This window comes from Haliotis cracherodii, unplaced genomic scaffold (assembly GCF_022045235.1).
Source record: "Haliotis cracherodii isolate W230 unplaced genomic scaffold, xgHalCrac1.p SCAF_9, whole genome shotgun sequence".
NCBI classification, from domain to species: Eukaryota; Metazoa; Mollusca; class Gastropoda; order Lepetellida; family Haliotidae; genus Haliotis; species Haliotis cracherodii.
This window is the reverse complement of record NW_027266343.1, coordinates 32,972,638-33,000,241: the sequence shown is the minus strand read 5'-3', so window position 1 is coordinate 33,000,241 and position 27,604 is coordinate 32,972,638. Positions and strand designations below refer to the sequence as shown.

At 40.3% G+C, this 27,604-nt stretch overlaps 3 protein-coding genes across 3 annotated transcripts; all 3 read right to left on the bottom strand.

The window, feature by feature from the left end:
* Nucleotides 1-7,374: 7,374 nt before the first annotated feature.
* Nucleotides 7,375-9,894, bottom strand: LOC139452095 (uncharacterized). The gene has a single exon (XM_071233410.1). The coding sequence runs from the start codon at nt 9,892-9,894 to the stop codon at nt 7,375-7,377; it is 2,520 nt and encodes an 839-aa protein (XP_071089511.1).
* A 5,458-nt stretch (nt 9,895-15,352) lies between these two features.
* On the bottom strand, nt 15,353-17,948 carry LOC139453049 (nicotinamide N-methyltransferase-like). The gene is made up of 3 exons (XM_071234673.1): nt 17,711-17,948; nt 16,474-16,681; nt 15,353-15,948 (listed from the first exon to the last, which is right to left on the bottom strand). The coding sequence occupies exons 1-3, from the start codon at nt 17,874-17,876 to the stop codon at nt 15,516-15,518; spliced, it is 807 nt and encodes a 268-aa protein (XP_071090774.1). The 5' UTR covers nt 17,877-17,948; the 3' UTR covers nt 15,353-15,515.
* A 5,093-nt stretch (nt 17,949-23,041) lies between these two features.
* On the bottom strand, nt 23,042-25,783 carry LOC139452292 (uncharacterized). The gene is made up of 2 exons (XM_071233709.1): nt 25,105-25,783; nt 23,042-23,319 (listed from the first exon to the last, which is right to left on the bottom strand). The coding sequence occupies exons 1-2, from the start codon at nt 25,781-25,783 to the stop codon at nt 23,042-23,044; spliced, it is 957 nt and encodes a 318-aa protein (XP_071089810.1).
* Nucleotides 25,784-27,604: the final 1,821 nt, after the last annotated feature.

The window sequence follows — 27,604 nt, the reverse complement described above, 5'->3', positions numbered from 1 at the left end:
GTGTTAGTAAATGGGCAAGATATTGCTTCATTGAGGTCGAATGACATTTTCTTTCATCACCTTAATCTGGAAGAATTGGGGAAATAAAGACGTTTTAACATAAAAGACAGGTGCTTGTTGGTATTGGTGGCAGTAAACAGCTTGTATCCCGATGTATACAGATGGTACAATCTTCATACCCTGGGGCTTGGTCGTGTACCACAAAAACTGGTCGCTTGTGAAATTTTGTTACATCCATATTATTATATACGTACAACAAAGAGATGTAATATAACCCAATATGAACTTAAACGTAAAGGAATTATGATGTCGTGGAGAGAGGTTGGGAGAAAAAACACATACTCTCCCATCGTGCTTCAGTAGGCAAACGGTCTTCATAGCCATTGTGAATAGAATAAACATTGATCCAAAAAACCAAAAACATCTTCAGTGATTTTAAGCTTACAAGAAAAGTTGTATATTCGCAAAGTTACGCGTACGCTCATAAAGTACAAATTGAATGCTTCATTCCTGTAAAAGATCACAAGATGGGCATTTCAATGCCAAGCAAATGTCAAAAGTGCTGATTTCTCTGTTTAAATTTGCATGACAAGCACATGTGACAAGATGGTCATTTCTATGACGACAAACACATTATACAAGATGGTCATTTCTATGATGACAAACACATTATACAAGATGGTCATTTCTATGACGACAAACACATTATACAAGATGGTCATTTCTATGACGACAAACACATGTTACAAGATGGTCATTTCTATGACGACAAACACATGTCACAAGATGGTCATTTCTATGACGACAAACGCATTATACAAGATGGTCATTTCTATGACGACAAACACATGTCACAAGATGGTCATTTCTATGACGACAAACACATTATACAAGATGGTCATTTCTATGACGACAAACACATGTTACAAGATGGTCATTTCTATGACGACAAACGCATTATACAAGATGGTCATTTCTATGACGACAAACACATGATACAATATGGTCATTTCTATGACGACAAACACATGTTACAAGTTGGTCATTTCTATGACGACAAACACATTAACTAGGTGGTCATTTCTATGTCGACAAACAATGTTACAAGATGGTCATTTCTATGACGGCAAACACATGTTACAAGATGGTCATCTCTATGACGACAAACACATGTTACAAGTTGGTCATTTCTATTACGACAAACACATGTTACAAGATGGTCATTTCTAAGACGACAAACACATGTTACAAGATGATCATTTCTATGACGACAAACATTTTACTAGGTGGTGGAATTCTATGACGACAAACACATGTAACTAGGTGGTCATTTCTATGTCGACAAACACCTTACTACGTGGTCACTTCTATGACGACAAACGTCTTACTAGGTGGCCACTTTTTTGGCGACAAACGTCTTACTAGGTGGTCACTTCTATGACGACAAATGTCTTACTAGGTGGTCACTTCTATGACGACAAACGTCATACTAAATGGTCACTTCTATGACGACAAACACATGTTAACGGTGGTCATTTCTCAGATGACGAACACTTATTACATTGTATACTGAGAAAAACATATTTGATTTGGAAAATATATTGTATGTGTGTATTTTCTCACATATTTTTTAATGACGCGATGTAAGTTTAATGCAATAAGCACAAAATATAGTCTTTAGATACAGAGATAGTGTTCGGTGTTCTCACACAGGTGGTGCGGTGCATAAGACACGTGAAAGGTCCCGTCCGCTAATACACCTGTAAATAAGAGGGTATTGACCAGCGCGTCCCATCACCCAGGTAAAATACCGGGTACATATTTGTCCCCCTGATAAGTGTCAATCACCCGGCTTCTCGGACAGGGGTGTTTTCTCACCTGACATTGAGGAGAGAGATGGATGGAAATTAGTCAAGTTCGGCGTTAATTAGCGCGGGAGATGTTTGCTGTTTTCCGCTGTGTCTAGATGGGCAGGTAGACTGATGCTGACGCAGGGCCTACTGTAGATAAGTAAGTAGGTATATAGGTACGGGAGACGGGCACCGTGAGGCACTTCTGACTCAACAACCCTCGATTGTCCAATCTTTTTTAACATCTACGCTTACATGTTTACCTGTTCGGGGCCAATCATGGCCTCTGCTTAGCTTGTTGGGCACTTATGTTGGCCAGGTGGCTCATTTACCTGTGTTAGTCAGTACAAAAATACAAGATGTGGCAATTTAAGGACCGAGAGTTTAGGTAGGGAAAGGGGACAAGGGCTTAATCGCCCTGAGGGACAGGTGTTCAAATGGATTTGACAGGCATCCGGTGGTAATGGTAAAACATTTCATTAAACTATTTCCCTATAACCTACGGTGTTATCTTCACATCCCGGCCGTTGTTTAAGAGTGTCAATTGCTTGGATGAATTGTATTGGAATTGGAAACGCCATTTATTTAAAGCGTTAATGGTAGATAAATTATTTATCTCTGAAGATTTTTGTGAGGATTTCCGATGCGATTTTGAGTTGCAATTCAAACAATTTCTCACATGATTATACATTTAACATAACTGTTAAATTTGACTTTAATTATTGTTTTGATTTGGTGAACATTTACAGCTAGTTTCGGACAACTAATAATAAAGGGTTATTTTCAAATGATTATGATTATTATTATTATTATTATTATTATTATTATTATTATTATTATTATTATTATTATTATTAGTAGTAGTAGTAGTAGTAAACCTTCCTTAGCACTACTTGGGATTTGATTAACACCTTCACTTACCTGTACGCGATGTTTTACAAATTTGATAATTATTATATTTCTACTAATTATAAACATGCAGGTAGCGTGTCAAGAAGCCATTTGGGGCTAATGTTCCAAGTATAACTGTACACAAACACATAAATTCCGTTATTTTATATCACATTTGTTTCGGAAATGCACTAGATTGACTATTCCTGGGTAAACCAGGGGGTTACGTCGCTGTTCTCGAAAATAAGGCATGACAGATTATTATAATTTGCAGATTACTTCGGCCTGATGTACACGTAGTACTACAACTACACCTACTGTTATTACTGTTATTCTCATTATATGATTGGTTTTATAAATAACAATGTACAACTACAAAGATATATCAAACAATTATATAAACAACATTCATGCTATACCTCTCATCCACATTAATTGTCTTACGATGTTTGCTCTCTCTCTCTCTCTCTCTCTCTCTCTCTCTTTCTCTCTCTCTCTCTCTCTCTCTCTCTCTCTCTCTCTCTCTCTCTCTCCCGTTCCTAATGAACCTTCATTGTGTTCTGAGTCTGAAAATCATAGTCTTAATGACGCTGACTGAAAGTCGTTTGTTTTAAACATATTTTATAGAAATATATAGCCAGTGGGATTTAGCAAAGTTCCTCACCTAAGGTGGCCCTATTATACTTGTACATACGCAAACATACATATATTATCACACATACTTATACACACATACACCTATATAAATTAATATTCAGATAGAGTGTTGTTACGGTATTAAGTGTCATTTCATTACTAAAAACATAATGATGAATAATCATATCAGCGAAACATGCCCATAATTAAAAAAATAAACATGCATGTATTAAAATAATGAATGAACCAAAATTAAATATTCAAATTACTAATGAATAAATTAACATATCATTACACTTAATTGGAAATGATGATTAATATTAAAAAGTGACGATTCGAAGATGAAATATAACAAAGCTGATCCAAACTGTCACTGGTTATTGTGATTTATTCCCGGATATATGATTGATGCACAAACGCTGCATGGTATGCATATGCACAATTTCGTGTTAAACATGTGAATTCTGCTGCTTTGACAAAATTAAATAACGATAACAGACGGTGTGGCTGTGCACGAAACAGACAAGCCACATTGCAATATGTTATCATATTTCATATTTGTGTACGGCTTCACATTATAATGAATACTTTAATTCTGAGATAAATTCATTATTAATAAAATTTATGTCACATATACACCAAATACACTCAACATATGAGACCACATGCTAAACCATATTGGCAAGTAATCTGAGTAATTTTTCCATGACGAAATCCACGCGTTCCAGACTCGCACGGTTGACAGTAAAAGGGAGGTAACTCTAAGTTAACACTGATCAAAGATAATGATGACCTTTTATATCAGCTTCATTCCGTCGATCTCGTTTTAGATATTAAAAAAGGAATAATATTCGTAATCTGCAAATATGAATGGGTTTCATGTCATGGTGTGTATCATATGTAATGGATATGTCAAAGATTAATCCTTATTATAACATTTTTCTCAAAAACAGTGATACATGCATATATACATTCATATTAACTGAAACCCAGAAGCAAAATAATGAATACCGAGTTTTTTATTTATGGAGTTGAAAGAACCATCACTCATTAATTGCTGCAACAGTTTGTAAAAACTAATCTGTGGCTGGGTTATTTTGTGTAAAAATAAATTGATTCAATGAAAATTGGGGTAAAACATGTTTGAAATGTTGTTAAACTGAGCCGAATTTTATTGATTTTAAGATAAGACGTGACAGTCAAAGATACCCATCACCAGTTGTGTATTATGCGAATATGCTTTTTAATTTTTGAAAGATTTAAATTAAATTATAGATTAAAAATACAACCAGTAAAGTATTTTTGAGTGGTGACTAAGTGCCAGTACAGTTCATTTTTGGGATATTATATCGCTTACTTAAGATCGCCTTCAATTAAAATTAAAATTGAAATCAAACGAATGATCAAATCAACTGGAAGGTAAAGTTTCTTTTGTTCCTCAGCTATTACAATTAAATATCAATGCAAATCAGCTGCAAACAAATACCTCATTATTATTTCTAATCACAATATTCTATCCCTTCTAGACTTGTGAGTTAGTGAGTGAGTATGGTTTTATGCCGCTTTTAGCAATATTCCAGCAATATCACGGCGGGGGACACCAGAAATGGGTCTAGACTTGTGACTTACTTCATATCTTATTACCAAACAAATAAGACCCGTGAAGACCCGGGGTAGTATCGGTCTTCCGCAACCCATGCTTGCCGTAAAAGGCGACTATGCTTGTCGTAAGAGGCCACTAACGGGATCGGGTGGTCGGGCTCGCTGACTTGGTTGATGCATGTCATCGATCCCAATTGCGTGGATCGATGCTCATGATATCAATCAAGATTGTCTGGTCCTGACTCGATTATTTACAGACCGCCGTCATATAGCTGGAATATTGCTGAGTGCGGTGTAAAACAACCAACCAACCAACCAACCAAACAAGTAATGACATATCCAAATCTAGCTCGAACGTGACCCGTCCTATGTCGATTGCGCTCTTCATATGTTAATTTCAATAATAGCATCGTAATGGACAAATGCTTGATTTTACCGTTATTTTTTAGAAGTTGTCTTCAATGATCAGTCAGGAGTTTCAAATCCCAATAACATTTCGCTGGCCAAGCAATTCCATAATCAGTTTGGCTTACTCTTCTGCTACCTTTTACCTATTTTATTGATTAGGATTACTCGTATAGTGATGTCAAACCAAGGATCATAATCAGGTGGAATTGGAATTCGGACCCACGATCCTGGGATCCTGGCTCATGCTCAAGGGACATAACTATGCAGCGTCTTAGGCCACTAGGCCGTGAGTGCCCCTGGTTTGACCCCTCTTATACGGGACTGCATACTCTAAACCTGATCCAAAGGCGCCGACTATACTTTATCCGATGAAGTATTCTTTTTGAGTTACGTCATAATTGGATGACGTCATGACGCTGTTCAAATTACCTCCCCCGTGATCTATCGTATCCCTTGTAACATCTTCTTTCATGGTTGTCAATCAAGATGGCGCATCAACATCGTTTTTCGGTAAAATAGTTGCTTTATATTTGAATATTATTTCCTTGGAAGATATATGGCAAGATGATGTCAACCATCTCTCATGCTTCTTTGGGAGGCATTTAGAAGTTGGAGTATAAGATTTATGGATGAACAACCTTTTTATTACACTTAGGAGCGACGTGTCGGCGTAGGTTCTAACAAGCAAGTGATGACTTGATAACGTTGTTAGAACCTACACCAAAACGTCGCTCCTAATTGTAATAAAGAAGTTGTTCATCTATAAATCTCGGATGCCACGGGATTTTCCCAAACATATTCAAACCACTGTTTCAGTGCCACAGAAGTCACAGTATTGTCAAGGCGGGCGTTGGTGCCCTAGGTAATATGTCTCTCTGGACAAAGGAATGAGCAATCTTCGAAAAGTTTCATGCTCAGCGTACGGCATTTAACTATATACAGCAAACAAACGAAACGGCCGCCATGTTCGTCCCATGTCGACGCCATATCCCGCCCCATGCCTTCGATTCACGTCGGTTACATTATCATGTAGCACAAGTAACAGAGTTGCTGCAATCTGTAACATTAGTGGCGGAATTAAAGTTGCAACTTGTACAACAGAAAACACCTCAACTCACCGTTAACTCGGCTCCAACAATACACTCGTAGCCCAATTGCGTGGATCGATGCTCATGTTGCCAATCACTGGCTTGTCTGGTCCTGACTCCATTATTTTGTAGACGTTAAGCAAGAAAGCAACCAACAATACACTTGTGGAATGTTTCGAGTCACGTGATTCAATCGAAGCATATTAATATATAAACTTTAATTTTAAAAACCCAACTTCTTATTGCTGTATGGGTTTATTTTTAACCATACGCTGGACGGATGAGGAAGAACGACCTATTTAAACAATAAACTACCAATTTTAGTGGTGTTGTATTATGTTTAAACGTAAATATGTTTCTTAACGAAAGGGTACAGGCAATCAAGTGGAATAACCCATCAGTTAGCCCTGTTCGAGGATTTTCAATTTAAGGCACAGTACAGTTTTGTTTTTAAACACATTTCCATTAAAACACTGGATCAGTTTTAAATTAGGCATCTTAGAAAAGTAACTACATGTGTAGTGCAATAGAGTATAGACTTCCCCTGAACTACTAGTATTATAAGGTCAAAGCACTAGGCTACCACATAGTGTCCTCTTTCATTTGAACCTTTCTCACACCACCATTCAAAACCACTACATAGGCTAGATAGCGTGTGTATAACAGGTGTATTTATCCTCAACTATTCTACTACACATCTACAATAACTCTGATTTATCAACTGGTGAATTTAACTTCAATATTCCAGAAACCACGTCCCAGAAAATGTAAATGTATATGACGCTATCCGTCGTTCGAGATCCAGAATATTAATATAGGTTCTCAAACTACGCCAAAAATCTAGTACACAATATGCCGATTTTCAGTTGTTCAGAATTATTAGGGTCCCTGTTAGGTGGCTAATGGCCGACAGTTCTTTTAAAATGCTTGTATACGATGTTGGCTATTTGGCCAAAAGTGGAAGTAGCGAACCGGGGTGTAGAGATCAGTGAATCCATGAACGGTAGATCTCTGTCCACGTTCATCTTACAGTAAAGATGTAGGATGTAGTTGTCTTGCCAGTAGTACTTGCTCTCAGGGTACCATATGTCGTCCAAGCACGTCGACCAATCAGGTTTTAGGATTCTGTCACGTGGTCCAAGGTGAATGAGATTCCTGTTGTGAAGCATTATTGAATAGGGCATAACAACGGAGTTATAGCCCCAAAACGAGTCATTAAAACGTTTGTAAGAGTTCAAATACAGCTCAAGAAATTTAGAATTCTTCTCAGAGAGAATGATGCCATTCCCTAACGTTGATGGTTGTTCCTCCGCCATTACGAAACTGTGTGTTCGTAACGGGTCAAGACTGTTGATTACAAACACATCGATATCAAGATAGATACCGCCATACTTCCTGAGAATTTCTAACCTGGCGACGTCCGACTGATGTTCTACCACGTTGATTGGTCGCCCGAAGACGGAAGTAGGTGGCGCTGTGCGCACCAAGGTCAAGTTAACTGCAAAGGTCAAGGTCTGCCACCACGTCCCTTTCGGTAAGTGGTCGTAATGGAAGAATATGTGATCTGGTTTCTGGTTAATGAATGCACTGTAAATACAAAGAAACATATGAAGATGAAAATGTGTTTCCTTCCCAAACCAAATGTAATGGATGACGTTTGGCACGAGATATGTTTCTTCTGTAAAAGCGTTTGTCTCTCCAAACAACACGTATCTGGCTACTTCTCCAACACAACCTGTTACTGAAGCGACTGATGTCTTTCTCACGTTCTGTATTATATAATCTGGACTAGATATTTGAAGAAACGTAGAATTCAAACAGGAAGTGATTCCCTTCGAATTGCCGACATGTATAACTTGTGGACAGATAACTGCAAAATAATGCCCTTTCGCCATCGACATGACGACGTTTGAACACCCGTGATGTTGTTGCTTCTGAAACTCCTCTTTTGTTAAAATCTGTAATCTGTGGCCAAAGTCTATTCTGATATTAGATTCCGAACCTTTAGTGCCAAGCCTCACGCTATACCCTAGACGAAATATATCTGCTCCTTCTGTGAGAATAACATCAAAATTGATAAAGGTACCGCCATGATCATGAAGTATCTCACACACCATACAGCTGTCACGTGACACTGGTGGATCTGTTTGAATGAACGTAAACGACGGCAGTTTCATGACGTCATCCCATCGTGGTCCGGACGGGGTAACGGTGCCATAGAAACGTATTTCTTTGGGATTTGCAAAATGGTAAACGCTTTTAATACTCAACAATTCCATCATGTTTAGATCTCTGACTCTGCCCTCTTTCCACAGATAATGAAATACGTTGGGTACAGATCGTTCAACTTTGGCCGTAGATTCAAACAAGACCTGTCTACCTATAGCCGCCATCTGAGTCGATGACCTGTAGATGTTGTCCAGTGTTGGTGGTGGATTGTAGGCCGTATAGGTCACGTCTATACTGACCAGTGTTTTATTCCTCAACAGATTGTCAGCAGCTGGTAACTGCGCATCATTCAGACACATCCAAGAATCCTCCTGCTCATGACGGAGCAAGTTCCTCTTCTCAATATGTCCTATTATATTCCTAAAATCAATTTGACCTTTTTTGTAAGTATCATCAATAAGATCAGCTACATCTTTTGTAGAGGACACGTTTGATAAGTACAGCATGCCTACGTTATCTTTATTAATGTAAGCAAGCATTTCAAATCGTTGTAGATCTTGGAGATGCCTTAGGAACACGATGTTCGGTGTAACAATGACCCCGCCGTGCTTCCATACCATATCCCTCGTGTTGGGCGTATCTCGAGAATATTTCCCGGAGGTGTTTAAGGGGATAATGGTTCTGTTTGGGGTTATCTGAAGGGTTCGCCTCCACCACGGCGTGGTCATAGGGATCACGTGACAATGGAACATTACTTTGCATGGACGGATGTACTTCATCACGCTCCATACTGACAGGAAGTTGTGGATTTCAAAATGGGAAGAATCCTCACCAAGAAGGAAGTGAACAGTCAGGTTTTGTTTGGAATTAGGTGTTTTATTGTACTGGCTTATATCATCGGGTGATTTCATTTGATGAACGATGCTCCAAGATTTGTTCCTGAATATATCCAGATGCATTCCTTTCTGCTGAATATTGGCAAAAGGTTGACGATCAAATGTTTCTGTAGAATAATTCTGGTTGAGTCTTTCAGATTTAGAATCTTTCCTTCGGCGCATTCCTGTGTATGGTGCTCCGTTCTTGCCATTTGCTCTACTATTTCCAGCACGTCCTCGATAGTGTTTCCTAGTATGCGGTGCCTGCAACAGCCTGATCAGGTTAGCTACAGCTAGAAGTATACAGCAGCCCAGTAGGGTCATCAGGAACATGCGACGTCTTGCGGAACACCTTATCGTCCTTCTCCCGAACATCCTGTGAACAGATGTAACACAATATACACTACTTTTTATGCGTGAATTTCTTTTTGAGGAGTGAGTGAGTGAGTTTGGTTTAACGCCGCTTTTAACACTATTCCAGTTATATCACGGCGTTTCAGCTTAATGTGGGAGGAATGCCCGAATGATGCAGGTCTCAGACGTTTACCACTTCGGTGAAACCCACGAGCAGGGGTATGGTGCTGACAAACCTAGAAACATAATCGGGGCGAACAGGGATTCGAACCCACAATCATAGGTTTCTGGCGTGCCCAAGGGACGCAACTCTGCACAGCGAATCGCGGCGCCTTAGACGACTGGGCCACCCGTGCCCCCTCTTTTTTAGGACGATTTCAGTATTCCGTATCATCACGTCACATCTGCTTTATGCAGGAAGGTCGTAGATGCTTAGCGGTTTTTTTTTGTAACCAGTGATCATGTCAGATCAAGGTTCATAATCGTGCCAGATCTGGGACATTTAACCAACGACTGACTGACGCCACAGCGAATTATGATGACGCTGATCAGCAAGCCCTATATTCCCCCTGCCTCAAATAAACTTAAATCTGCATCCATTTTGGCTCATATAGAGACATTGTTATGATGTATCCTCTCTAACACTACGTGAGTATATTGACAATATTGTAAACAATATAATTATGTAAAGACGATCTATATTTGACACCTTTGGCGTATAACTCCAAGCATAGAGGTCGTCACTGAAGGTATCTGTGGGAATTATCCAGTAACTTAAGTTGAACATGTAGTTTAAACATGTCGTTTTGAAATTACTCATCCGTTATTATACTCAGCCAAAAAATGAAAGTATAAACATCAGAATCGGACCATAGTTTATTTCGTATAAAATTCCGGTTATGAAATCGTGTTTAGGTTAAGGTGAGCTGAAATGGTTTGCTTGTTTGTTGAGCATATTTGATTATTTTGGAAGTTTTCATTTCTCCCAAAACATTATGATATCACGTTTTCTAATAAAATAAATGTAAACATAATCAGTCTAAGTTTATTTGAACACATTATTAATTTTATCTATCTGTAAATTTGATACTTTTGTTAAAGTGTCAATTATTCCAACAACTTAATAATGTCAATATCCGACTAAGCAGAAAATATGTTTCTTTAAAATATATATTTTTTATGGAAAGGATGAGCAACTATCATAAGTGTTCGTGTTAACTGCAAATATGCGCGCGGTGTTGAGTTTTATTCAGTAAATCAACACTTGCTTATGTTCGTTGGACCGTCACTCAATGTGACATATATTTCTTTTTATCATTTAATAAATACAACTGATAAAAATCTCTGGGTGTACAAGTGAATCGATAATTGCTTCGCAGTAAATTAACAACAAGATTGAGTGATGAGTTAAAGCTTATGGTTCAATGTGTTTTTAAACTTGTATTTTGTTTGTTTAAGGGGTCTTCAAACTGGCGTGTCTGCTAAATGAAGCGCCATGAAAATAGTCAGTGCCAAGAACGATAACCTTTAATTATCTACCAACAGTATTAAGCGCCATTTACAGCAATTCTCAGGAGGCACCACGACTAAATTCAGACAGTGTCCCCACGTGCGGAGTGGGGTTGTGTCAGTGTAACGAATACAAATATCAACCCAACAATTTGTAGACGCCACGTTATAGTTGAAATTTATCCAAACAAAACCAACAGGTACATTTATCCTGTCATTGATTGTGTGTATGTATACATGTATATACCGATTATAAATGCATTTAAACCATACTTACATGAAACACGTCTTGATGCCTCTTCACATCACTCACTCTGCACAGAGTAAATGTCGTCAACGTCCACGTCCCTGTCCACGTCTACACTGACGTAACACACAGTGCTTGGTTACCTCACCTGCAGTAGTGACACAACGCCAATGACAAATTACAGTCGACCCAGTGCGACAATGCCTGCTATCTCTGCTCATTAATAAACCACTGCGACACGGTGCTGCAGGGTAGGACTAGATGAGGGAGGTGCATACCGAGATTGAGTACGCACCTGCACGAACCACCCTCTGGGTCGGGACCTTTGTCGGAATCAATACATGAAGTGTATTAACAGAGAATTCTGTCGTTGTTAAGGTGTGCGGCTGAAACATTACATTCGCTCTACCGGGTGGTGGACCTGTTTACATATACACATAATAAATTGCATGGCGCGTGGTATGAAATATCACTTTCAGTTCTTAAAAGGTTACAAATCCAATCTCGTGCCACGAAAGTTCTGTCATAGTATGTCGTCTCAATGTCGGAGGATAACATGAATTGACGAATGGTTCATTATAAATATTCTGTTTGAAAACCAAGTATAATACTAACGATCGTGGCACGGCCAAGGTACGTTGCTCCGACAGTTCGCTACATATAACGATAGATGACATGATTGTATATTTACAATCAACCCCGAAAAAATAGAAAGTGTATACGGGTAGGTTACGCCGACGTTACGCCCGAAGGTAACGCAAGGCACCGTCGTAGGTCGAGTACTCTTGTGCGGCGTTAGGCCAAAAACACTAACTTGCTAATGCAAATTGTGCGAGTTGCGGGTGTAATCACTGATGTTCAGTGATCTTTCCTTATTTTCAGCACTATTTTGCCTTTTACGTCTGTTTTGGTGGATAATTGAGACTGATTATTCTGTCATTTACGTTTTATTGTGCACATCAGTTCACTCCACAAACTGCCAGCACGACCTCACAACTATGAGATTTACCATTTATTCCTTATTTTATGATACTGTAACATTTATTGATATCACACGTTATATTTATTTATAAGAATAAACGTAAATCAAATTACTGATATTACAAAATGAATTATTGTGTGAGTGAGTATGGTTTTACACCGCTTTTAGCAATGTCACAGCAGTATCTCGACTCCAGAAATGGGCTTCACACATTGTACCCATGTCGGGAATAGAACCCGGGTCTTCGGCGTGAAGAGCGAACGCTTTAACCACTAGGCTACCCGACCGCCCCTCAAATATTTTTGGATACCGCCAAAATCAGTTTTTAAAATTCCAAATTCGAAACTCATTTATTAATACGAGTATGTCGAATATGTGAAATAATGAACTCTCCCTTAAAGTCATACCGCAGTAAATAAAATACTGGTCAACAATATTGTCTGTCAAGTCCATCACCCATTTAATTTTACAGATATATTTTTGCGTGTTTGTCACGAAATGATTAAAAATATTTTATTTATAATCTTACCACGACATTCTGCGTATAACAACGCTCCCTAAAACTCCTAATCCGCTAGTGGCAGTTTATGGGAAAATACGAATTTAATTTGCGTGACAAACAACGAAATGTTTACAATGTTCTGATCAAATCACCATGTGACATTCATTCTTTAATATATTTTTTCAAGTTCAAGTAGTGATTTGTATGAAACGTATATACAGACGAATGATGAGCTAACCATTTCACTATGCCAATTTTCAAATCCGATATCCATACAGCGTTGTTTGAAATAAGCTATGAAAATATTACCACAATCTCAACCAATGATAATAATAATTTCCAATAAACGCCGACAAAACCTTTTCCATAATCATAAGAAATCTCTGCTAAAAGTAGAGTCTATTGTACGATTCCGACAATATCTTGAGCATTTGTCTATAAATCACAATCAAATAGTGATGGGACCAGGTATTCGCGAGAAGGTGAACGTATCCTGGCCGGTGGAGTCACTGATGCGTCACATTGTGAAATGTCCTCCACCCATAAAACGAGTTGAAAGCTTCATCGAGACCTTGAATGAGAGTGAGTGAGTGAGTTGTGTTTAACGCCGCTTTTAACAGTGTTCCAGTTATATCACGGTGTGTCAACTTGTGAGAGGAAAGCCCGACGTGATGCAGGTCTCAGACGTTTACAACTTAGCTGAAACCCACGAGCCCGGATATGGTGCTGACAAACCTAGAAACATAATCGGGGCGAACCGGGATTCGAACCCACAATAATAGGTTTCTGGCGTGTCCACGGGACGCAACTCTGCACAGCGAATCGGGGCGCCTTAGACGACTGGGCCACCCGTGCCCCCTGACCTTGAATGATGTAACTGACCAAATAACTGAGAGAAAGAGACGAATGACAATCTTTGGAATCTGTGATGGTTCCTTAAATGTTATCAAATGCATACACCAAAGACAGGAGCTGCTGGACTACTGCTCGACATATAGGGAACGTATATTATTGGAAAGCTTAAGCAGATTGCTAACATGGGATGCCCACTTTACATTTCCCTTTTCGTCAAATGTTTTACACATCTGACAACAAGCATGTTGGTTTCGATGATTTTCCATTTGAAGGAGTTTTTTCTATTAACATAAAATCAATAGTTGATATCTCAAAATCGAATTTCTGATTTTTGATATAAAAAATTTGATGTTTTATCATCAAATACATGTTAAGATTTCAGAAAAATAAAGTCTACCATGAATTTAGAAAATACTCTATTCTGATTGCTTAATCAGAGGTTTCAAATCACATATACCACATCTGGATTGAAACAGTTGATCACCACGAAAGTAATATTTCTGCAAAGTACTTCTCTTTCAGTCATTCTCGGTAGGCATTTCCAAATCATGACATTATAATGATAGGATATATAATGCAGAGTGGCAGGAAATACAATGTTTAAATATGAGTGCCAATACATTTTGGGCAGAAAACATCAGGAACAACAGCACTTTGACAGAGCACGTCAACACCTTATGATCGGCAAGTTTTAGAATTATATCAAATAATTAAGAACAGAATTATTCCAAAATTGATTGAAAAATCAATTTCTACGAATAGAAAAATGATGATTTTCAACACGGTTGTGCTATGTTGGCCTTGTCATGTATATCCTGTGAATTGGTTGGTTTGTTGTTTAACGCCGCACTCTGCAATATTCCAGCTATATGACGGCGGTCCGGTAATAATCGAGTCTGGACCAGACAACCCAGTGATTAATATCATGAGCATCGATCCACGCAATTGTAATCGGTGACATGCATCAACCAAGTCAGCGAGCCTGACCACCCGATCCCGTGAGTTGCCTTTTACGACAGGCATAGTCGCCTTTTACGGCAAGAATGGGTTGCTGAAGACCTATTCTACCCCGGAATCTTCACGGGTCATATCAAAGACTTGCTTAATGTTCAATTCTTAGAAAGAAAACAAGCATTTTAGTTGTACTTCAACACGTGGTGGTTTTAGAGGTTTAAAACAAGTGCTGAAGAGATAACAGCATTCATCATGTATATGAACAATACTTTCTTACATTATACAGGTTTAGTGGACAAGCAAGTGTTCGGGTCCATCACCATCAACATAAATCATGGATGAAACAGGCCACATGAGAATACATCGATGTATATTACAATAAAATATAACGTGTAATATGAATTGCTGATATTTTATTATCCAATCCTGGGCAGTAATGTTTAGAGAATATGGTTAGGAAAATGAATACAGAAAATGCATTTAATTATTACTGGTCTTGCTCGCAAAGGCAGCGTGTGCGTGCGTGTGTGTATGTGTGTGTCCGTGTGCGTCTTCTCTTAGAATCAAACCAATCTGCCATCACCCCAAACTGTTCATAAGCCCACTTTCTGGGCCAAGACACAAAAGCCATGTATTTTATTGACGTCAATATCATCGGGATCATCTACCCCTTCTATTTGGAGTTCCTTGACCTTGAACCCCGCATCTGTCAAGGCCGTCGTCAGGTGATGTGGGGTCAAGGCTAACGTATGGAAGTTTTTCCCACCCACAGGGTAGCAGTGCTCTCCACAAGCCCCCCTCATCACAAGATGGCCGCCATCCCGAAGGAGGGAAGCGACATTCAGCACACTTCGTCTGTAGGTGTCGATGTTCCGAGATGCTGTCTCAAGACAAAAGCTGCTGAACACACAATCAAAAAAGCCCGTGTACGATGGCCCGAGAGGTTCCGATTGTAACACATCACACTGAACGATGTCCTTGATGTAGGATTTCAGAGAATGCAGTCGAGTGGATTCGAAGGCGGGACTGGAAGTAGACAACGTGGCAGTCAGATATTTGCAATAACGATAATTTATTCAGCTCATCAATAACTATACCTAGAATATTCAAAAGAGAACAAGAAATACAATACAAAGTACTACAGTATAACAATGTTAATGTTGCAGAAAAAAATTAAATGTGTACTGAATAATTAGATGAGTATTATTGCTTTAAGCAACTCAAACCCAAATACAAATTAAACCCTGGTATGCCAGTCTACTTGGCAATGTACAGGGCCATGTGAAATCGCGGACAATTAACATGAATAAATGATGTAAAAAAAAATAAAAAAATCAATACCAATACAAAATATACAATAAAATTTGATATATATATTTCAGTAAAGGCAGCCGAATAGGCAGTAAAATAGCAAGGATACGGATAAGATTTGTTCTAGGGATTGAGAGATTTGTATTATGGACAAATGGCTTTCAGTGTTGAACATTACTGTCTTAATCCGAGAACAGTAGATCTTTACAGTTAGAGTCTTGGAGAAAAACTGTCTCTTACTTAAGTGCGTATTTCTTGAGGTAGTACTGACACACGTGACTCCAGCTGAAGTTGACGTCATCACCACGCATCCAGCTCTTGATGACGTCAAGATTGGCCTGTGAGAAGTCCGCCATGACGATGTGGGTGAAGTGCTCGGGGGCGCCAATCATGCTGCCGATATTAGGACCACACCCAAGATCCAGTAACCTCGTCCCCGAGATGCCCTCTAGGATTATGGGGAAATTATTATGAGTGAGTGAGTGAGTGAGTGAGTATGGTTTTACGCCGCTTTTAGCAATATTCCAGCAATATCACGGCGGGGTTCACCAGAAATGGCCTTCACACATTGTACCCATGTCGGGAATCGAACCAGGGTCTTCGGCGTGACGAGCGAACGCTTTTACCACCAGGCTACCCGACCGCCCCAAATTATGATGATGATGATGATGATGATGATGAGCGAGTATAACGTATGAGAATTAAATTCAAAATTACACGCCAAAGCTTTAATTGAACTTACATTATACTTGTTCTCCAACTTAAAGAGGTTAGCCATATTAAAAACACGGTCAGTCGAATGAACAGATTAAAATATTTTCATCTCACAGGATAATATTTTTCAGATCAGATCACATGCATGTTTAGCCTTTGTACTGAGATGACGCGAGTGACACAAATATGCGTTTTTCGTCCGATATTGATCTAAATATCTCCTGTAAGGTAGGGAACATGGTTGTCATACTGGTGTAAAGAGACGCAACTCTGTAAGGCAGGAACCGTCTCCGTGGTCTAGTGGTAGAGCGTCCGCCCGGAGAGCGAAAGGTCCGGGGTTCGATCCCCGGCCGCGTCATACCAAAAGACGTTAAAAGATGGTACTTGTTGTTACCCTGGCGCTCGGCATTAAGGGGCTTAAACAAGGACTGGTCGGCTCTGAGTCAGTATACTGTGTCTGAGTGGGGTATTCATGTTAAATTGCGGCATGGTATCTCAGTGGGCTAGCACTATAAATCGGCATCAGTCCGGACTAGTAAAAGCAGCCACACAAACACACACACGTACATGTACGTCGCTATATAAGTGCAATAATCTTGGACGCGACGTTAAACCTAATTTCACCTCACCTGTAAGACAGGAAGCCTACAAACCACTAACTTCCGGTTAGCCCGATTTTAGGGTTGCGTCAGTGGGGGAAGTCAAGCCATGGGTGGCCTAAAGAAGATCTAACGTTTGTCCAGTGTTGTAGCTGTAGACTCACCGTGTCTGAAGTAGTTGTAGCCACCATCGAGGTGAAACTGGAACCAGTCTTGTTGCACGCGTTCGCTGCTCCAGTAGTAACTTAGGTAACTCACTGGAGAGAACTTGTCGTGGTAGTCGTCACGGAACAACGTCGGTGTCTGGTCGTCACTGTGTGCGGCAGACATGACGATCGATGGATATTTGTCGGGAGTAGCGTGTGCTCGGTGTTACAAGTATCACTGACCTCTTCTGGTTCACATGCGTTATCACTGATAGTGTATTGCACAATGAGGAAGGGAGGTAACTCCTCTTGTATAGAAGCGGATGTAAAATCCAATTGCGTGCCGCATGTGTGCAGCAAATTGGCGAGTGAGTTTGGTTCAACGAGCTTTTTACAGTGTTCCAGTTATATCACGGTGTGTCAACTTGAGGGAAGAAAGCCCGACGTGGTGCAGGTCTCAGACGTTTACCACTTAACTGAAACCCACGAGCACGGATATGGTGCTGACAAACCTAGAAACATAATCGAAGCCAACAGAGATTCGAACCCACATTCACAGTTTCTTGCGTGCCCAAGGTACGCAACTCTGCACAGCTAATTGCGGCGCTTCTGGCTTCTTTTCTTTAATGCCTTTGGGGATTAGGGGTGGTCGGGTAGCCTAGTGGTTAAAGCGTTCGCTCGTCACGCCGTAGACCCGGGTTCGATTCCCGACATGGGTACAATGTGTGAAGCCCATTTCTGGCGTCCCCTGCCGTGATATTGCTGGAATATTGCTAAAAGCGGCGTAAAACCATACTCACTCACTCACTCACTTTGGGGATTATGGGTGTATTTTCCCACATGGAAAGAAACAGACATCGTGACGTCATCAGCGGGTTGACGAAGATGTGAGGACATTGCCAGGCATATAACACCTATACTCGACACATGTTTGTTTCTTTGTTTGTTTAGAGTTTATCGTCGCCCTAAGCAATATTCTAGCTATATGACCGCGGTCTGTAAATATTCGGTATATAAATAAGCATAGCTTTTTCAATATTTGTTTCTCCAATGTGTTCTAACAATGTGTTGTAACAAGAAACGCAAAAGTGATTTTAAAAGTATATTTTATATATCATATAACTAATCAACAGATGGTAATCGATTGTTCAAAATTGGCATACATCAATGTCATTGACCAGGTTCCATTTAGCACAGGGGAAATTCAGATTTTTAAGATGAAGGTCATCTGTTCTCAATATCTTGTATGGCCGCCTTTAGAGTCCAAAACTCGTGGAAGCAATCAGATCCCGAATTGTGGCCTGGGGAATGTTCACCCAGTCTGCCTGCAGTGCTTGTGCCAACCCTCGAAGGCTCTGTGTTTGTTGCTGACGGGCTTGCAGTCGTTGATCCAGTGCATACCAGAAATATTCGATTGGATTTAAATCTGAAGACCTTGAGGGCCATGGCAGGACCTGGATGTTGTGATTCCTGAAAAAGACTGTTGTCAGTCCTTCCGTATGCGGGTCGGGCATTGCAATTTTCTTGGAAAATGACGTTCACTTTTTGCATTAAAGAACGTGTGGCCGAAGAATCTCATCCGTGTGAAGTTGTGCCTTTTAATTCCCTTGAACTTCCACCAAATCTGTTCTACCATTGTAGGGGGTAGCTGTCCATATCACACTGCCACCAGAAAACCTGTTCACTTCGTCTATACAGTTTCGTACATGACATTCCCGGCGACGCCTGCCGCACAGCGAAGCATAAGACGTGACACGTCACTAAACCAACGTGTCTCCATCGCAGTTGTGCCCATACTCTGTGACCTTGACACAGTTGACGTTGCAGCTGACGATGCAGGATCGTCAAAATGACACCTCAAACTGGTCGTCTAACAAGAATACCTTCAGCGCGTAAACGGTTCCTCGCCGTCTGTGCTGATGTCCTACGCAATCCTGGTATTGTCGTAGTTGTAGAGGTGGCCGTCGTGGGTCTTTCACGTAAGTGGCACAGCCGTTCGAATCTGTCCCGTGCTCTAGTAGTGATCGACCGGATCTGGGAAGGTCACGTGTTGTGCCTGATAACGGCTCCACAGTCTTGTAATGGTGGTGCTTAGTGCCACGTGGAAAAACCTGGCTGCAGATGAAGATGATTCTCCAGACAGGCGTCGTTGCGTTGGGCTTCCGACAGTCGTGGCATGTTTTTCGTTGTTCACATGCTTTAAGATTGTGATGGTTTGCAAATGAAAACCCAACGTTTTTATAGCCCAACAAGTAATGTTGCACGTGCATGTCATGTTGGTGTGTTTCGGCGCCAGGCCCTCACGTGGTTGTGTTTTTGTGATTTTGTCACCACATTTCTGCAATATCTCACTCTTCCCACACTGATGTCGGCAACACTCGTCAGATATTTACGATTTTACTACTCTTGCGTTTCTTTTTTGCAGAGTATATTGCCCAAGGTGAAAACAAGGAGTATTACCTCTAAGTCAAAAAGAAACACATCCAGAGTTTAAGAGTGGGAAGTAATACACATTTACTTGATGTTTGTTTGTTGTTTAACGTCACACTGAGCAATATTCAGGCTATAAATAAATAAATTTATCATATAACGGGTAGGTTTCTCGGCAGGATAAAGCCTATGGATAAAAACGATATCCGTTGGGGTCATATGCGGATAGAGATGCAAATATCAAAGGTCAAGTAGGGACTACTTTCAGTGTTTATAAACAAACATGGCGTCGCCATTATCATTCGGCAATCGAGTCAGAATTAACCATCGGTAATCTGGATAAACTACAGAGATAATTGCTATCAGTATAAAAAGAACAGTCTAATATACTTAAAATCAGTGTCTAACTGTGACATCGCAAAGGCATTTTATGAGTTTTGGCAACTTTGGAGATATTAATTTCGAAACAATTTTGCGAGGGCACATTAGGCTTAGCCAAGTGGGATCAGTAGCCGTATCTGTGCTTGTAGACCTATGCGGCTTGAAACCTTTTCCACAAATTAAAATGGTTGGATTTGGCCGAAATATGTTTGAATTGTTACCTTGTTTTGTTTTGTCGCTGTGTGTACATCTGACTGCACTTAACGTTTTGACAGGACAGGGCGACTGTCAACAACGTCTGACTGTGGTCGTGACGTCCCATAGACTTGGGTTAGAGTAGCTTCCTTTTGACAAGGGCAGTTACTCTAGCGGACAGACCGATGGATTGCCTCGAAATGCAAGTAAAAAACAATTGTTGTTTGGCGTATATGTTGCTTCGCCACTGTATAAGAAACAGATTTCAGTTGGAACAATATTGGCTACTGTCACTGTCCGACTGACACATCACTTACCCTGTGACGTAATAAATATTAATGCTCGCATTCCAGGAAAACTCGCAATGTTTAGGTAATGTTTGTGAGAGAGGGTAAGCAATTTTCAAGCACAGAATCATAGACTGACATTATATGATAAAGAGGTTATCACGCTCGCCAAGGCTCGCTAAATACAATGTTTATTCCTAATGCAGGATATTTTTCATCCCCAAACACACTCGCGTGATAACCTCTATATATGTTCGTGATGACATTATTAATGTATGTTGAAAATTGTATTCAAGGAATATATATATTGCGAAAGAAAATGTTTATGTTAACTTGAAGATGACATATTTTCTTTCTGATCTTCAAAACCCTGCTCTAAACACCATTACATCATTTAGTTAGACTGAAAATAGTTCCTGGATAAAATGCTGTTTGATATGGTGAAATATTGATATATTGTCAGATAGCTACAGTATTTCATCACTATATACATCATGATTACTTCAAATGCGAATGCTGAGTTTGTCAACTTCCGTTCAGACAATATTCAGTCACACCATCAGATAACTAGCAGTTGTTGGCTGGAAATATTTTCTAAACATAAATTAATAACAAACACATGTTAAAGTATAACAACCGTTTTATGACTGTTATCCCTCAAACAGCCATCCCAAGCCATTTCGATATAAAACCCGCATTAACATCGACTGCTGCAGTCGGCTACCCTCGCCGCTCAGTTAGTCGACATTTTAGTGTGATAATTTACCAATAACTATGTGAACCAAGCAAATCCCTTCATTAACAAATCGCACAGTTGGTTAAGGATGCATGTCATTTCAATGCATTTAGATCTGAACTGCTAATAACAGAACCACACGTTTCATTTTGAAACTGAAAACGCACTCTTAAACGGCCCAAATGGGCGGGAGAGTCAGTACATGTTTACACCGCACGGTGGGGGCACACCAAGAATGGGCCTCACACTTTGTGCCGATGCAGCACATAGAACTCAGCCTTCCCTTCCGGGTATGAGGTGTTCCCGCAGCGTGGTCTCTCTGTTTACTGTTCAGTGTCCTAACTCGCTGTGCAAAGTTGAACCATTAAGAGATGATCCACGATCCACCCCGATTGTGAAAATTGATTTGTCACATGTACACAAGTTTACTCATGGGTTTCACCAAAGTTGTTGGGGTCTATGAATTTGCCCACTTTCCACCCAGCATTAAGCTGACACACATTATAACAATCAACAGTTTAGTCAGGATGTTATCAGATTCCTGGTCATTAAACTTGGCGTGATGGACGAGTGATAGTGTATTTTCCTTACAATCACATGGTTGACAAATTTATTACGAGGGCATCAATATTACTCCGAATGGGACAATATGATGCGTAGTGCATGGAATCGAACGTGGGATCACTTCACATGCGTAGCCCTTTCGTCAAGGTAAGAGATTCCGGTGGAGAAATAGCCACGTGTTAGTGTAAAGTTGAACTGTCGGAAATCTTCGGTATGAACAGATCAATTCGTATATTACCACTACACATTATTTCACAGCCAATGACGACGAGTCCACGTGTCCCTGAAATCTCAGATTGTGTCGTGGCGATTCAGGAGTTCCACCGATACGTCTCCGTGACAAGCAATATCGAATTGTATTCAGAACCATGTTCATCATTCAGTCTTGCTTGACAACGGAAAAGGATCTCTACCGAAGCGTCACATTTACAGTAGTTAAAGAAGTTGTTATCCATAAATTGTTTCTTCTTTGTCATCCGTCAACTTCTAAGTAACACCTGTCGAACAATTCAACAATTCAGCAGTTATCGACGTGTATTTCCAGTTCAGTAAATCAAACAGGTCATCATCTATATACAGAGTAGACCTCATCTTGTAGAATGGCGATTCAGAAGTTTCGTCAAAAGAAATACCAGTGTCAATATAGAATAGGCTCATTCCAACATTTCGGCAGTTAATAACACGCGCGTAAAGTTAGATAACTGAAAACGTTCCAAGCTGACGAGCGCGAGATATTCTGTGGTAATTTATTGCTAGTTAAACATGGTATATTTGGGCCGAAGTCGCCCACCTGAAGTTGCGAACATTGAAATAGTTGATGGCATGTACGAGGTTGATTGGATAGAACAACAACATGATAAGTACCGCCGGTGCCACATCTGTGTAGTCATGGTGACGGAACCAGTTGTTTAGCAACCACATCGGTCTGAGTATACAAAGTATGAAAACAAAGAAATATCTCCAAGTCGGATTGTGAAGTATTCTCAAAGTGTTTTGGCAGATTGGACATGCGTTCTGTCCGCTGAGCAGCGCATCTGAAAGAGAGAACAGAATTAAGTTTAATAACAAATGTTGATCACTGAACATAAATTAGGCTCCTCCAATCGCGGACGGGGAAGGTTCGGGGTTTAATGCCCGGCCGCGTCATACCAAACGACGTTAAAAGATGTTTTTTGTTGTTATCCTGCCTGGCTCTTAGCTAAAATAAGAACTCGTCGGCTCGGAGTCATTATACTGAGAGTGGGGAATTCATGTTAAACTGCGGAATGGTATCTCAGTGGGTCTTGCTTTGTAAAATCGGCATTAGTCCGGACTAGTTTAAGCAGCCACACACACGTGCATGCACGTCGCTATATAAGCTAAACAATCTTGAACGCTACATTAAACCCGGGGCGGTTGGGTAGCCTAGTGGTTAAAGCGTTCGCTCGTCACGCGTCACGCCGAAGACCCGGGTTCGATTCCCGACATGGGTACAATGTGTGAAGCCCATTTCTGGTGTCCCCCGTCGTGATATTGCTGGAATATTACTAAAAGCGGCGTAAATCGAAGGAAAGATAATGATAATTGAAAAACCCCCATCTTATTAAACTTGATTAAGTCCACACAGTCATCAATAGCAGGGGCGGCAGGGGTAGCCTTGTGGTTAGACGTAGGCCTCGTCTCTTGACAAAAAAACGCCGCTAAACCATAAACATTCACCGATACTATTTTAATTTGGGTACCTAATTGAGGTACGGTACACTGACTCCAAGCCGACCATTCCTTGTTTTATCCCCTTAATGCCAAGCGCCAGGCAAGAAAACACGTACCATCTTTTAACGTCTTTGGTTATGACACGATCGGAACCCGGGCTCAATCCAGACCACGGAGTCGGCATTCGCCGTGATAAAGTTGGGATACAGATGTGATAAAGTAAGGATAAAGTAAGGATAAAGTTGGAATATTACTGACCGAAGGGTAAACCCTCCTGTCTTCTCATGTCAACTGAGCTAACTTATCTTAAACAGGGTTCCAATTACTGTTAAAGAACCGCCCATAACCGTGCCATATTTTGTCAATAAGACCATAGGAAAAAATAATTCGATTAATTTAATTTAGAACAGAAAGGTAAAATAGTTTATATTATTATCATACTATCACAAAACTCGAGAGTTATAAGCGGTTAATTGATAGATCTTATTAAGTGCATTAAGTTAGTATGTCGAGTGGTAGTCTAGTGGGAAAGCGACACCTAGGTTCGACACGAAGTCCGGGTTCTATTTCCCACATGGTTGTCAATGCTTTGTGTTCTTAGTCACTCAAATCGGTAAACGAAAAGACTAGCAATATCACTTTAGGCTTTCGTCACACATTGAGATGACACGCCTTGATATAACTTAAAAATAGGGATCTTAGCGGCGTTAAACCAAACTCACTCACTACAATTTGCATTAAAGAGGGGTTGGTGCTCTGTTGTACGGCCAATTATCTATTTCCTTTCAAGGTACACCTTGTATTATTTCAGCTTTGGGCGTATACTGGCCTAAACGTTGCAGATAGTGCTAACAAGCGATTATATCCCTGTGTAATTGAACTAAGCTGGGTCAGTAAAAAACTGGACTGTAATTGGTCGGAATCCCCCTTTAAGTGGGTTAATGTGCTGGCCGTAAGAGGCGACTTAATGGGTCGGGTGATCAGGCTCGGTGACTTGGTTGATGCATGTCATCCTATCCTGACGGCGTGATAACACCAATCACTGGTTTGTCTGGTCAAGATTCGTATAGCTGTAATGTTGCTGAGGCGTCAACCAACAGACTTAATGTAATTGGGCAAAGCCTCACCTGAAGTGTGTGGGTCACTACGCGGGTGTCTGATACCACAGCCATGGATGACAAGTGACGGCGGAACATACAGCAATGCGTTGAGTACCACCAGAGTAGTGGAGTCTTGTCTTCCTGAGAACATCGGCATGTAGATATGCGAGTCATACGGCAAACTGACCACAGACTGGGAAACACAGGTGACCCCTGCCTCGTGGGGACTCTGTAAAAGCATTTGGACTCCAATGGCAAAGAATGCCCATAACACAACAGCCCGCCAATAACCGCTGAAAACGATTTTAGGAACAGTAAATGTCTTTGCATAACCGCTTGTCATATTATACAATGCAACACTAGCCACCATGCAGACAAGAACCAGTGTGTCACATTTCACGTAGCACGGGCACACATTGACGCCATAGCCACTAGTTACAACCACTACCATCGCAGTAACACGGACGACGAAGGAGAGAAGGGATCCGAAGGTCACGGACATGAGGAAGTAATTACAATGGAAGGCCTGCGCAGATCGCCGCTGTTCAGCTGCATGGTACGCTGCCGGAAGTAGCAACAGCGATCCGGTCAGAAGGTAGTGCAGTAACTGAGCGACGTCCATTGTTTTAGTGTCGACTTGTACGGGTGTAGTCAACGTGATGTTCACTTTACTCCAACTCTGATCTGGGGGGAAGATGATGTTCATGAGCGAGTAGGAATGAAACCCCCTGACCTTGACCTTGCACCTCGAGTTGACGTTTATTTCCGATTTTTTGTCTTCATTTAATATTGTTGTTATGCTCTTGTTACAATAACAAAGAGACTTTTTTTTCTGAAACCCAAACTTTTTCTTAGTGGATGAGTTTGTGTTCATTCAGTTTTGATTTCACAGTGATGACTATGTCTTCAGTGGTATCCTTATATAGTTTGATGATGATGATGATGATGATGATTATGGTTTTATATGGTTTGATGATGATGCTACTTCGTCTGTTTGATTTGACTTCCGTCACCTCCACCTGGAAAAATAGAAACAGTGTTAGAATGTCGACAGAACGTCTGCGATTGTCATACCAAAGGCCGATAACTCACGCTTTTTTGTTTTGTTTTCGTCGTTCAGCAAATACATAGCGTTATTTTGTTTGTTTGTTGTTTCACCCCGTCCTCAACATGTTCCAGCTATGTGACGGCGGTCTGTAAATAATCGAGTATGGACTAGAAAATCCAGTGATTGACATCATGAGCATCCATCTACACATTTGGAATACGATTACTTGCGAGCCTGACCACCCGGTCCCTTTAGTTGACTCTAATACGACAAGCATGGGTTGCTCAAGTCAAATTTTAACCTGTTTTTCAAGGAGGATTCAGTATCAGCGTTATCGGTACTGGATTTCCTTTACTATGTGTTAACGGGGGCGTTTTAAGTTTATTCAACGTACAGCATAAATGGAACAGTATAAGGACGTTTTCGTTCTAGTTTTTCTGCACACTTGCCCTAAACTAGCCTTGTGTGTAGACTGTGATGGCCCTGTAGTGAGATTACGTTGTTAACTATTGGATGCCCGATCGACCGTCCATGAATGTCTTTTTTCAATCTCATTAAAATCAGATCTTAGTTCTCGCAACCGCTAAAAAAAGATCTGAGGACATACCATTACGGGTCACGTCAGACCGACCTTGCGCGAATTTGACCGACCAATTGAATGACCAATCAGAAGGCAGGAGAAACTATACCGAGAAAGACCTGTTGTTAAATTTGATTATGACTATTTAACCACCACCATATTGTAAACAATAATCTGTGGCCGGGTAATTTTGTGCAACAAGAAACTGCAACAATACAAAAACCCACCAAAAACCATGTAGACGTATTGTCTGAGTGATGAAATACAATATCGCTAACCTAAGATATTTTCGATTGAAAATGAAACATAGTAACGTTTTGATTACTTCTGTCTTTTTTTGGTTTCAAATCCAATATTCAAGGATATGCTAACTTTTGCCCGGCAGTGTATTTACTCAAGGCATATACATGTCATGGACTTGCTTACATGAGACAATGATTAATATATAAGCAAGGCCCAGCTCGCAAACGTTCACAATTGAAGATTTCTAAGTTTTAATGATTTGGTTTTCCCTACCATGATGTGTTTTCCCTATGAACGCAACTTTTAGTTTAGCCTAGTTTACTGAATCAAAATTCATTATTGTCCAATCAGCATTTTCTAGAAACAGCCAACATATTTGTCTGTCCGTGGAAATCACACTAACCTACTGTTTCTGACCTTCAGTTTCTTTAAAGAGCAGCTGTTTCAACGCTGCATACCACGAACATTAGTCATCACACAGTCTGTCGTTCACTGTCGCCAGATTGATAAGCATTTTTAACGACGTGTATCTAGCATATTTCAATTGAAGTTAATATACTTCATTGTGACAAAAATGCTCAGATGTGTGTTGTTGATACCTCAGAGGGAAGGGTGATCTTGCTCAAAAGGTAGAAGATATGAGAATGATCAAAGTT